Source organism: Gekko japonicus, unplaced genomic scaffold (assembly GCF_001447785.1).
Source record: "Gekko japonicus isolate JY-2015 unplaced genomic scaffold, Gekko_japonicus_V1.1 scaffold16, whole genome shotgun sequence".
Lineage (NCBI taxonomy): Eukaryota > Metazoa > Chordata > Lepidosauria > Squamata > Gekkonidae > Gekko > Gekko japonicus.
In genome coordinates, this window is record NW_015169777.1 from 339,309 (window position 1) to 353,524 (window position 14,216).

A 14,216-nucleotide genomic window follows, 5' to 3' on the forward strand; every position below is an offset into this window, starting at 1 on the left:
GGGGGGAGAGGAGCCGGGGGGGAGAGGCAATGGGGGGGAGATCAAGGGTGTGTGTGGAGGACACAGGGAGAACCGGCAGGATGGGGGGGTACTTACCTCCTCCTGCTGCTTCCTCCTCTGCCTCCCCTCCCCGTGAGTATCGCGGGTCCCGCCCCTTGTTCATATATGTTTTACAGATAACAAAAGCCAAATTTCCGAAGATAAGATGGACGAAAATGGACGAACTCCCCCGGAGTTGAGACTCGTTTCGAGATGTCTTTTCATACAGAAAACCTCATGCAGTTGTATATCCACAAGTCATAAATCTTCCAAATTGGACTTTCCTTGATTCCTATACGTTTTGATGTTATTCACACAAATGTTCTTAACAACAATATCTAGAACGGGCTGAATACTGGAATAGAATATTGGAATAGAATATTGGAAGACCAGCATAAAAAGACATTAAAAATACTTTTAAAGGAAATCAAACAATTGAAAAATTAATTAACTTTGCTTTACTGAACAAAAATATTTTGAACATGCAAACAAACCCAGATGTTATTGGGTACACTGTTTAAGAAAAGAAAGTGAAAGAAGATCAATAACTGGAGTTAAAAAGCAAAATGAAATCTCCTATAAAGAGGAAGATATCCATGAACAATTCACTCTCTTTACAAAGTTCTATAAGAAAGAGAATTTAACTGAGGAAATGACTACCTGAAGGATACTTTAATACCAAAAAACATGAAGGAAAACAGAGATATCCTGAATCAAAATATTTCAATACAAGAACTCTCACAAGCAATATATATATATATTTAAAGATAAAGCACAGGGTCCAGATGGCTTGATGGCTATGTATTATAAATGTTTGGAAGACGAAGTAATTTTGCCATTTCAGAAAGTTATGAATCAAATAAGTGATCAAGAAAATATTACCCCAATAATGGCAAGAGGCACATATAACATTGATTGAGCACATAGATAAAATTGGTATAAGATGTTCTACCGTTGGTATATTATTACAAAAGATATTGAGAAGATGGATAAAAATTATAAAGGAAAGTGCTGAAAATGTAAAGAGACAGATGGTACCTTTTACCATATGTGGTAGTCCTGCAAAAAGACCAACATACTGAAATGCGGAAAATCTTGAATTTAAAATCTCCCATGCTTTTAGGAATCTTACCATCTAATATAAACAGATTAGAACAGGGGTGTCAAATGGGCTGGAACTGGCCTGTCCAGGGCTCTTTTGCGGCCTGTGAGCAACTAGTGCAAGGGAGAGAATAGGAGACTGCTCAAGGGGGACTGGGCGGAGCCACTCCATTTGTGGCTTCAGCATGGCGGAACAACCTCATCTGAAGCAGTCAAGCAGCGTGGGAGCATCTGCCCAGTGCTGCACCGCTGGCTCTCCAGTCTGCCCATACAGGTTTTCCTTTGCAGCCCCCTCCCAGCCCATGGAGCCTTGCAGTGAGGATACAACAACTCGGAACTTACCAGCTGCTGAACTTTATATAAAGTTTATATCTCCAGTACCTGGCATTACATTTTATGGTGCACAAAGCCTGGCCCAACAATGTGACATTTATGTCAGATCCGGCCCATGTAACAGATGGTGTGCCCCTGGGCCAGATGGTGTGCACCCAAGAGTGCTCAAAGAACTTTCTAATGAACTTGCAGAGCCTCTGTTCATCATCTTCAAGGCCTCCTGGAGGACTGGGGATGTGCCACAAGATTGGAGAAGAGCGAATGTTATCCCAGTCTTTAACAAAAGGAAGAAGGATGACCTGGGAAACTACAGGCCAGTCAGTCTGACTTCTGTTGCTGGGAAGATATCAGAGCTGATTTTAAAGGGATCTATCTGTAAGCATCTGAAGGACCACTTAGTAATCCGGGGAAGTCAGCATGGTTTTGTTCCCAACAGATCTTGTCAGACCAACCTGATTTCCTTCTTTGATCGTGTGATGAGGTTACTGGAACTCTGTTGATGTGATTTACCTGGATTTCAGTAAAGCTTTTGATAAGGTTCCCCATGACATTCTGATGGACAAACTGGAAGACTGTGGACTGGACTACAGGACAGTTTGGTGGATAGGAACTGGTTAGAGGACCGCAACCAAAGAGTGGTGGTCAATGGCGTTCCATCAGATTGGAGGGAGGTGTCCAGTGGGATGCTGCAAGGCTTGCTTTTGGGCCCAGTACTTTTCATATTTTTATCAGTGATCTGGATAAAGGGGTAGAAGGGCTACTCATTAAATTTGCTGATGATACCAAATTGGGAGGAGTAGCAAACACCCAAGAAGACAGAGTTAAAATTCAACAAGACCTGAATACTCTGGAGAAGTGGGCAGCTGTGAACAGGATGAAATTGAAGAAAGATAAATGCACAGTATTACATCTGGGCCACAAAAATGGCAAGCACAAATACTGGATGGGGGATACGTTTCTAGGGAGTAGTGTATGCAAAAGAGATCTTGGGGTAAGAGTGGACTGTAAACTAAATATGAGCAGTCAGTGTGATGTGGTGGCAAAAAAGGTTAATTCAGTCTTAGGTTGTATTAAAAGGGACATAGCATCGAAATCGCAGGAGGTCATAGCCCCTCTGTATACTGCCTTGGTCAGGCCGCACCTTGAGTACTGTGCGCAGTTCTGGAGGCCTCACTTCAAAAAGGATGTGGGCAAAATTGAGAGGGTGCAGAAGAGAGTAACAAGGATGTTCAGGGGTCTTGAGACTGAGCCCTACGAGGAAAGGCTAAGGGCCTTGAGAATGTTTAGTTTGGAGATTGAGGGGGGACGATTGCTCTCTTTAAATATTTGAAAGGATTCATTTGGAGGAGGGCAAGGAGTTATTCCAGTTGGCAGCATAGGGTTAAACCCCGAAGCAAAGGGTTTAAATTACATGCAGAAAGGTATCAGATGGATATTAGGAAAAACTTTTTCACGGCCAGAGTGGTTCAAAGGTGGAATCAGCTGCCTAGGGAGATAGTAAACTGCCCTTTACTGGCAGCTTTCAAAAAGAGGCTGGATGAATATTTGTCAGAGATGCTTTAGGCTGGTCCTGCATTGGGCAGGGGGTTGGTCTGTATGGCCCCTTCTAACTCTATGATTCTATGAGTTTGACACCTCTGTATTAGAGCATGAGCTGTTTAGATATATGATGACTGCAGCACGACTAGTATTTGCAATCAAGTGGAAGACTGAAATCTGCCCAAATCTTGAGAACTGGAGAGACAAAATTGAAGAATATGCTGTTATGGCAAAAATGACGAACTATATATAAAAAAGTCGATCATCGAATCTGAGAATAAGTGGAAAGCCTTTTATAATTACTACAGACAAATTACATAGATTAGATAAATCTATTTGAGTTACAAAGAAATTCAAATTGATTAATACTCAAAATCATATAATCATTCTTGTAGTTATTCTCATTAATCTTTTGTAGTTACATATTTACTAGTTTACTTATTATATGATAGTATAAACCTTATATAAAGATTTTTTTACTCTTTTCTTCTCTGATGTTCCTTGTTTATATGCTTTCTTACCTAGCCCTATAGATAGGAAATAATGGGAAATGTATCTTGTCGAAGTATTGATTATTTTACCATATTTTGATTTGCCATGCTATTTTTTCATTTTTTATACTCTTATGTTATGCAATGTCCTTAAAATGTGTTTGACAAATGATGTTTTATGCTTCTCATTTCCTCTTTTGTCCCTTTTTATTCTGTATCCCTTTAAATGGTAAAAATAAATTTTAAAAAAGAAGACACATTATACTGTGACTCTGCAGTGAAAAGCATATGCTGAAAGTCACGTAAGCTGCTCGAGCAGCCAGACATGAAGTTTGTTCACATCCCCCCACCCCCAATACTGGCTGCAACAAGGCTCCAGGAAGATCGATAACAAGGAGCCAATCAATGTTAGCAAGACAACTGTTTTTTTGGCACTGACTGTTCCAAGATAGAAAGTCTGAAATATTTTTCTGTGGTAAATTAAGAAAACTGTCAGATACATGATAAAGCACACAACATTTCTTTTTATGATTTATTCAGAAACATCTAGCATCCTGCCTTTAACAACAAGTACGGAAGTTCACAAACAAGGGCCTATGTTCAGAAATAGAATCATTTGATAAATGCTGAGATGCCAAGGAAGCAGGGGAGGGATGCCCTCTGTCTACACAGCACGAAGTCTCCCATTGTACTGAAAGAGCAGCTTTCCTATTAATGCCCCCCTCCCCATCCTGTTACGTGGTCTTTCAGCTTCCCCCTGCATTGTGAGGCTCAAGCTACTGACAAAGAAAAAAAGAAAAAACAACTTCCGGGTGCTTGAGAACTCTAAACCCTTTCAATACAAGTTAACCAAAACAAATTCAACTAGAATAGTTCACAGCCTTACTGGTTTGAAAAACCTTGTGTTTGAAAAATCAACCACAGAACAATAGAATGATAAACCTGTATAGTTCTTTCTGGCTTTGTGTAAGTTTAGTAGCAACACCATGAGGACACATGAAAAAATCATACATGAATTCATTTTCTCCCTTCTAAGTATTGTATTGCTGGCATTTGGAGAGCTTTTACTGCAGTAAACCCCCTCACTACTAACACACTATATAATGGGAATTACCAGTGTGTGAAAGGGGAGGCTGGGCATTTTAGTCTCCTTTAATGAGGGGCCAGCTGCTTTGGCAGAAGATGCATTTATGTTACTGCGGAGTAATCGAGTAACTATTAATAACAGCTATGATTTGCAGCATGTGTTCCTGCAAGTACAGTACATACCCAGTTCCCTCACAATATATGCAGTGAACTGTGGAGCAGCCTCATTTGGGCTACTAGTTTTCAGGAAGATGTTCCTATGTTGCACTGTGCTGAAGCCAAGCTGCAGTTACCTGATAGCCTTCTGTCTTCTTCTGGCACCACTTCAATAAAGCATTTCTCTTGGAACCTCCGTATTCTCTTGCCAGAGCAGACAAAGGGTCTTTCCTTTCTTCTCTGGAAGAAAAAAGTTTAAACCTCATAATGCATCACTTTCTTAAGTACATGTATTTAAAAAAATTAAAAAGGGCTTTGCCATTTCCCCCACCCTTCAAATCTATATTGTGCTGGGCCAAGCTAAGTAATTTATAGTAACTTTGTAGACTGTATCATATTTTGCATGCATTTTCACTTCCTCCTCAGGACCCATAAAGCCAATTCCCAGTAAGCAATCTGCCTGCCACTGTCCTAGACACTGACATGTTCCAGGTACACAGCAAAAAGGATAATCTCCTTGTGCATTTCATGCGGAAATGAAATATGCAGGGAGGAAATGCTTTAAGACAGATTCAAATGAATTTTTAAGAAGGAATGATGCATGTTATTCTCTTAGAGCTGTGGTTACAAATTGTATTTGAGAGTACCAAAAAGCAGATAATCATAAATATTTTAAAAACCATCTGATAAGGAAAGCACTGCTGTCAGTATTGGAAAGAATCAGAAATAATATATATGTGAAGATTCTGAAATGGGTCTCTCTGGTGGAAGCATTTACTCAACCTGTATTATTGAATATGAAAAAAGTAGCTAGGTATGAAGATTTATTAGAAATGGAAGATAGGCTGAAGTCTAAAGAAGAATTAGAGAAACAAGTTATATACTTGGATTGGTAGACAAGAGTACAGTTGGAATCTAGATATGCTAAAGACAAACCTCAGGGGTTCTATGCAGAAAAATCAGCATTTGATACAATCTTATGTGAAACAAATGATAAAGTAATTAAGAAATGATATGTGTATTTGTTGCAGACAAAGATGGAGGATGAGGTAATTGAAGAATGCATGATTACATGGGCCCAAACTTTTGGTCATAATATTGATCTTGATCATTGGTTGCAAATATGGAAAACAAATGTAAAAATAACAAAATCGGTCTTCTTTAAAGAGAATTTATATAAAATGTTTTATAGATGGTATATAACGCCAGAGAAATAAGCCAAAATATACCCTGGAATGTCTGAGAAATGCTGGAAATGTAAGATATGGGTGGGAAGCTTCTTTCATGTTTGGTGGAAATGTAAAATTGTGATGGTATATTGGAAAAGGGTCCATGAAATGTTACAAAAAATATGTTTGATACTGATTCCATTTAAACCAGAAATGTTTTTGCATAATATTATGCCTGACATAAAAGACAAGAAAGCTAAGCACTTAATTATACATATAGTTATGGCAGCAAGAATTCTCTATGCTATGTATTGGAAGAAATCAGAGATACCAACAAAAGATGAACTCTTGACAAAAATCTTTAAAACAGTGGAAATGGATATATTTACGGACTCGTTGAAAGACCAAAGTAAACAAAATGTGAGAGAAAATTGGATACCATTTTATGAATGGGTGAAAAGAAACTGAAAAGGAGGATCATCAATAATGGATGATAGTTATTATAAACTTAGGATAAATGTAATTTGAACTGTAAAGAATATGTACTCTTTCAGGAACCATTGCATTAATTGTCTATAGCTTTAGAAACTATATAAATGAAAGAGGTATGGAAACAAAGGTTTAAGATGGGAATTGTGTTGTAACAGCTATTATATAAGCTTGATAAATTTTCCTTGTCTTATCCCTTTCCCCATGTCCTTCCCTTCCTAAAATGCCCTATATATTAGTAAAAATCAAATAGAAATTTTAGAAAAAGAAAAAAAGAAATTTTAGTTGAGGCACATCCTAACTGAACATTAAGCTATACTGAACAGCTTTACTTTCAGTTTAGAAAATAAACTGATAGTATCTCCTGACAGTTTATGGCTGATTAAGAAATGTCACCTTGAAAGAAATGCAAGTTGGAGTATTAGCTACTGACAAATTACCTTCTTCAAAAGGATTAGATTGGAAATACAGGTTATGGGAAATGTGTGGCTACTGTTGAAACCAGGAACCCCAATGCTGTCTCCCTCCTGCCCTTGATAATAGGTAGGAAAAGAATGGATTATCTCTCTCCAACTTTTCCTGCTCCACTTCAGCCAGCAAAATAGAATGAAAGTGGGAATACTCACCATGTGATGTCATGTGATGTTTTTTATGGTCTGCTATGGGAGGAAAGATGACAAGGCCAAAATGGGGCAGCCAGACTACTGTCAGAGGTTAGCAACGGGAACATGTGGCCTATTTTAAAATAACTATCCTGGCAGCCGATTTGTTTCTGAGTTCAATTCAAGGTGCTGGCTATGACCTATAAAGCCATTCATGGTCTGTGGGCCCTACATCTGAAGGACTGTCTCCTTCCATATGTTCTTGTGCACCAACTATAGCCTTCAGGCTGCCACCTGCTGGCTGTTCCCCACTTAAGTGTGGCATGCCTGGTATTGACCAGACCCCAGGACTTTCCCATTGTGGCTCCCACTCTGTGGAATGGGATTCCTGAAAGGTTTGGGAGTTGCCCCCTCACTGGAGATCTTTTAGAGGCGCTGCAACACCTGTTTGTTTGCTGGGCCTTTTGATGGGCTGTGAACAGCAGCCATCTTTTGGAAGGGGTGGGAGATTTTAGGATTTATTATTTAATTTTGGTTTTAACTTGTGATGTTTTAATTATTACCCCAAGTTGCCTTGATACAAAGGGGGGGGGGGTATTTTAATAAATAATTTTTTTCCTGTATGTAGACAACCAGTATGTCAAGAAGAGTTTTAGCTTAGCCTACTCCTTGAGATGCTTGTTTTCTATTTATAGAACTTCAACAGTGAACAGAGTCATGTTTTAAATTAAAACATTATACATACAGTTGAAGCTTTATATTGTACTACAAAAGCTAGAATATTAGCCTTTGAAGCAGTTCTTGAACACGGGAAGGAAATACTTGTGTTTCATAGCAATTCTCTGTGAATTATGGCTGAATCTGAAGTGGAAGGCCCATCCGTGTAAGAATTGATGTCAAGCATGCATGTAGACTGTTGCAAGTGATGCCTGCATGTCTGTCTTTTTTGTTACATGGGTAATATATGCAAGGAAGATGAAACAGGGTAAAGATTGCTAATGTATGTATGAAGCTAAAGCTTCACTAGCAGTTGTCACCAAAGACTATCTAGAAATGCATGAATACTTCGAAGCACATCTTTCTTGAATACTTCGAAGCACATCTTTCTTCCTCTACTCTGTAATACATGACTTACACTCTTTATACAATATTTGCATTTTTATACAATATTTGCATACTGAAGTTTCATTTGAAACAAACTAAAAGTCTGTATTTTACAACACTGCTCATGTTTCACCATGACTTCAAATAAATTCTACCCCCACCCCTGATTTATACTGAAACTTTTTTCTTGCAGACCCTAGAGTGAAGTTTTAAAAAGACCTAGTAGCTTTCACCACTTTGTACTCAAATGCATGCTATGTCCTTAAATTTCTTTCCACTCAAGGTCAGTGTTACCTACTTTGTCTGAAACAGATTTAAATTGGAGCTTTACATCCAGACTAGGCAAGCAGATGCAGCGAACATACAATAGGACAAAAAATAAATGAACACAGTAGATGAACTGAGAGTGTACAGGAACTTTGAATCAGTTTTTTCTTTTTAAAAGCTAAACATGCATAACATTGTGAGAGAACAGTACAGTTTGTTTCTAAATTCCAGTAAGGAACGCAGTTTATGTCACGTTCTTTGTTTTGAAAATAGTGTTGCAGGAAACAAATGAAATGAACTGTGTGGACACAATGAGAAGTGGCTTACAACAAATATTAATCTTATAAATGAGTTTGTTAGGTCACCTGCATTCCAAATCCAAGGCCTGATTAATAGTTTCAGGCTTGCAGTACAGGCCTTTATTTGCTTCCATCCCCCAGAATATTCTAATAATGAACACAGAAAGAGTGAAGATCTAACAGGGGAGTTTAAAAAAGACTTACACAAACTTTCAAATTAAAGAAAGTTTATCAGCCAGTGCACAATCTTAGAAATAGGCATTAGCAATGTAATTAATTAAAATCATAGTTTTATTCAAGTGGAAAATATACAGTGGCATATAAACACTTGTGCTTGTGTACCCAGACCAGTATGAGACCTGGTGTTTGTGGAACCCCACACTGCATGCTAAGAATGGTATCTCTAAACGCCACAGATGCTGTGGCTAAAACCAGGTCAAAAAGCAGCAGCCAGGAGAGAAAGCAGTACTGGAGATGGCCAAGGTTGGGCTGCATTCCAGCATTGCTGGCACTCATGAAGCTGCAGAAGGACCCAGGGACCGTGGGGCCCAACAGAAGCTGAATCAGCCCAGTACAGTGATTACAAGGCCCTAAGCAGGGAACGTAACCTACACTACCGAGACGCACAGCAGCAGCCATACCCTGAGGCATAGGTAGGCATCAAGGTAAATGATAGCACAACCTATAGCCAGTGTCATATCCCAAAAACCAAAAACCAGCTATTTTAGGGGTGCAAATACCAGGGAGCCCAGCCCAGTAGAACTGGCCTGCTGCTGCCACCACCATGAAATGCAGTAGAACTGGCCTGCTGCCGCCACCACCATGCAATGCAGTTCTGGAGGCCAACAGTTGTTGTACCATTGTTCCTGAATCAGGAAGGATTATGACTGCAAGGTTAATAAGCCCATGTACCAGTTTTTCAGGCAGGTCCCCTGAAATACCTGGCACCTGCAGTTAAGAGTACCATGGCTGGCAAGGCTGTGAAAAGCCTCTCCATTGCCAGTACTGAACTGAATGGATCAAAAGGTTTGAGATGGCATAAGGGAGTTTCCTATCTTTATGACTTCATGGTGGCTGGGCAACACTACTGAGAATTATCCATATCCCAAAAAGTACTCTGCTGGAAGCTCACTAGGTTTGAATGCAATGAAGCAGGGTTCCCCAACATGGCACCTATCTGTAATTCTTCTGATGCCTGTCAAGCACTTCAAAAAGTGGGCAGTGCTGTAAGACAGGGCTTATTAATGGCTGCCCTCTTTCAAATGAAAGGGCCATAACAGCCACAGCCAGGATGACTCCATTCCTCCTCCAAGCTATCTTTTTAAATCCCCCACCAGACTTCCTTAGTTACTTTTCATCCCTGTTCCACGATTCTTTTGCAAAGCAAAGATGGAGGTATTGTGTTTGGCTCTAACTCCTGAGGCAGCCATTTTGGGGTGTTGTTCACTACCTCTTCTCAAAATTCCAAAGGTGCCTGCAGGCTCAGAAAGGTTGCGAACCTCTGCCTGAAGTCTCAAGGCAGGGATTGCCCTGAAGTCCAGCAGGGATTGAAACTGGGAACATGTATATTTGGGCAGGAAGCAAGCCGACAGCTAGCAGGCGGATGATGGGTGAGGAAGTACCACCCACCCAAATCTGAGTTAACAACAGGTGACCATTAAAGCTCATGATGGACTTGGGCACCCCCAGGAGCCACTCATTTGTCTTATTGTCAGTGGTGTTGCCAAGGCTACGGCTGTCAAGGCATTCATGCCAAGAAAGAACCACCCCCTGGATTCCACTGGAAGATCTCTGCATGTACCCAGTAATAGAGAGAAAGGCCAGTGTATGAGAAGGGAAGGTTGCTTCCATAGCAACATGCTTTGACTAGGATGGCAGGTCTCTGGAACCGGTCATCTGAGCAAGACATGAGCATTGTATTATCTGCCATCCCATCCATTTTATTGGAGGTGTATCATACTGGCCTTTGTACCACAGTGCATGGCAGCCATGCTCCTTGACCAACAGCTCTGGCCCCTAAGGTGTCTAGGGTCAGACGATATGCTAGCAGACCCTCCAGTTAATCTGCTGCAGGCCCCCTTAATAAAAAATGCAATGTCAAGTGTCTTGTATACAGACAGTACTCCCAAATGGGATTCTGACAGGTGTGTTCCCATATACCAGGGGTGGCCAAATTTGCTCAATTTAAGAGTCACACAGAATAAATGTCAGATGTTTGAGAGCCGTAAGATATGAACAAATATTACACACACATTTTTATTTTAAAATATGCAAATTTGTTTTTATTAGCATTAAATGAAACTGCCAAAAATAAAAGGGGTAAAAACAGATATTGATAATGATATTTATCTGTCCAATTATATTTGTTTGCTAATGATATTTATTTGTGTAAGAGAGAGAGAAAAAGAGAGGTGGAAAGAAAGAATGAAAGAGGTGGAAAGAGGGAGAGAAAGAAACAAAGAAAGCAAATAGATGGGAGGGAGGAAAGGGGAAGGAAGAGCAGAAGGGAGGGAGGGGAGCCACACAATGTGTGTGAAAGAGCCACATGTGGCTCCCAAGCCACAGTTTGGCCACCCCTGCCATACACAATGGTGTTGGGGGAATCTGCAGCCAAGGAAGTGCAGATGGGTGATGCTCACTGTGACAGTTACCTTATTAGTCCCTCATACAATCTGAAGGCACCAATGAGTTCCATTTTTCAGTCCTTCCCCTGCTGCCACTGTGGTGTGGTACTCTTCACTGTGCCTCCTGCAGAACCCTGCAGTGCTCCCTTTGGTGCAGGGCATTTGCCATGACTGCCCCGAGTCCGTTGCTATTGCAGTTGGCTTAAGCTCAGCATCTGTGAGCACCTGGACCACAAGCCAAACTGATTTTCTGATGGGAGAACAGCTGAATGGTAAGACAAAGAGGCTACTAGCCCACAGGTATAGCTGAAGTACCACTGAAGAGGTACAAATTCTAGTGAAGTTGAGATCTGCTCCAAAACAAGGCCCGTGTGTCTCATGTCCACAAAACCTGACATCTTGAGAATTTCAGGGCTGTCTGCATGGTCACACCATAGGATAATGGTCCCTGTTGAATCTTCCCTGCTTCCTCCCTCCTGAAGCACCTCAAAATGCTCTCTGAAAGGCTGGTTCTGGGGGATGGAAGCTCCTCAGAAGCAACATGATGGGAGAGTTGGAGGGCTTCTGTGGAAGGGGGGAATCCCCTCCCCTTTCTGCCTGTGGATATTTGTGCCAGTGAAACTTAACAAGTTTCATTTAAATGCAAAAGAGCAAGCTCAAAAAGGAAAACCATCTGAATGGGACTTCCAAGATTCAGAGGATGTCCTTTACTATCCTCTGTGCTATAAATTGTTGCTGGATGTTTCATTGTGGGGTTATTTTATTGTATTGTGACCATGTTAGCTATTTACCTGTCTCCATATGACATATCTCTCTCCTCACCTAATTCCTAACAAAAATGATATATACAATTCAGTACGTTTGCATTATGAGATAAACAGATTTCATGGGATGATCTCCTACTGGTGATCAGTGAAGTGCTTTTTTCTTGTTATTTATGAAGTTCTACCTTTTTTCTACCAAAAGGTCTATAAAAGGGTAAAAGAACCTCTCCAAGGACTATTCTACAAGACATTCTTAGATGAAGAACAACTGAGGCCATGAAGTAATAAGCTATATGTACCTTATTCTATTACGTGTTGTAGGAGTGACGGATGCTGTAGGTGAAGATGAGAGTGACAGTTGTGGTGAAGTCGTCCCAATGGCCATGAGAGAGGCTGGAGTTGCTCCATCAGGAGCAGTAATGTCCCGCTTGATTTCTTCACTGCTCCGCCGAGACACTGTAAAGGAGAAAAAATATTTTGGAAACCATCTCTCTGTAAAACTGGATCCAAAGAGCTAATAAGATATTCTGTAAAAATGATGTTTACATTCTGTGCTCTTTACTGTACTGAATCAGAGTTGTCATTTGTCCAGGTTGACAACAAATCTATCTAATCCAATATCAAGTTGGCACTAAAGTTACTAAATGGAGGGAAAAAATGAGGTTTTTTAGAAGGTGGGGTTTGTTTGTTTGTTGCATTTAAAATGTATTCAACCCTATATTTGCAGGAATATATATTCGGGAAGAGGCTAGATTTGTATGGTGCCTTCACTACAGGATGTTTACTGCAGCAATTTAGATCGTGAGGAAAATTGTTCCAGAAATGTATGCCTTTGGAGTAACCCTGAAAATAACAGGGTTAGAAGTCTGATATCAGTTTCTGACACTTTTAATTGAAAAGGGGGCAGTTGTATTTGTCCATTTTAGTCATAATTTTCTTCTGTTTTATTCATTCAAACCAAGGGAAGGAAACCTTCTTCGGACACCCAGACCACTCTCCTCCTGCACTACGCATCCGCTATACAGAGGCTTATAGTCAGAACAGAGTCCATAGAGCAGGGGTTCCTAACGTGGTGCCTGTGGGCACCATGGTGGCCGGCAACACCTTTTCTGATGTCTGCCAAGTGTTTTTAGGAAGTGGGCAGGGCCAAGTAGGGCTTTGGCCACGCAAGGCTTCTGACGGACTTCTGGAGATTTGATTGGCCATGCAGATTTTTTAGATTGTCGCTTTGGCAGCAGCTGCCACCACAACACAAGGATCTGCACTGTGTCACTGAAGTTAAGCTGTGGCAATTATTTTGTGGCTGGCTCCACCTCCTGCAGCAGCCATTTTGTGGCTGGCTCCACCATGCTACGTCAGAATTTGAAATGTGCTCGTGAGTTAAAAAGGTTAAGGACCCCCCTGCCATAGACAGCTCCCACCTCACTCTGTGGTGTCACAAAACACAAAGTCTTTAAAGATGCAACTACTTTTTATATAATACGTGAAGAGCATGGCAGTGGCCCATAGGGGGGAAAAATGAAATAAGTGCAAAAATAGGGTGGGGCAGATAATAATGCTATCTATCGATGCTGAAGATCCATGTTATTACCAGAAATACATTTGGCACTTTCCATGGCAGGCACTCTTGGCAAAGAAGCTGGTCTGTTGGCAGAGGAAGTTCTCAGCAGGTGATCTGTACAGAGAGAAAAGGAGGTCATTTCTTTAAAGAAAATCTCCTCAGGCCTGATCTATGAAAATACTACGCTAATAGCAAAGGGAAAAGCCATAACCAGCTCTCCATATACAGGAAAAGAAGCCCTTGAGTGTTCATAAAGTAGCTCTTTGGACCCTAGCCCATAATTACAGGTTTTATTTAAATACAAAAAACAACTCTGGAAGAAAACAAAAGAATCTGCTATCTTTGTATATTATACATTCAACATCTTCTATTTTGTCAGCTATTTACTTGGCTAAGTAACACAACCACATCTCCCTGACGCATTCCAGCCCTAGGCACTCTACACTGCATTTTCACCATAAAGGCCTGTCCAATTATCACCCCTTCTTTGGTCTTCGTTCAAGAACGTGCAGTCTGGTTCACAAAATGAACAAATTTGTATCGTTTGTGAACTGCTTTCTACTCCCCACCACTTTTCACTGGGAGCACAAAG

The 14,216-nt window shown here is 40.6% G+C and overlaps 1 protein-coding gene across 3 annotated transcripts in view; it reads right to left on the reverse strand.

The window, feature by feature from the left end:
- The window catches only part of SPECC1L (sperm antigen with calponin homology and coiled-coil domains 1-like), a 77,647-nt gene that overhangs the window by 17,858 nt on the left and 45,573 nt on the right, over positions 1-14,216 (reverse strand). For all 3 annotated transcript variants that reach the window (XM_015416715.1, XM_015416716.1, XM_015416717.1), the window contains exons 11-13: positions 13,655-13,738; positions 12,363-12,519; positions 4,883-4,985 (exon numbers count right to left, since the gene is read on the reverse strand). In XM_015416715.1, the coding sequence (XP_015272201.1) occupies positions 4,883-4,985; positions 12,363-12,519; positions 13,655-13,738 (344 nt within the window). The remainder of the gene's footprint in view (positions 1-4,882; positions 4,986-12,362; positions 12,520-13,654; positions 13,739-14,216) is intronic.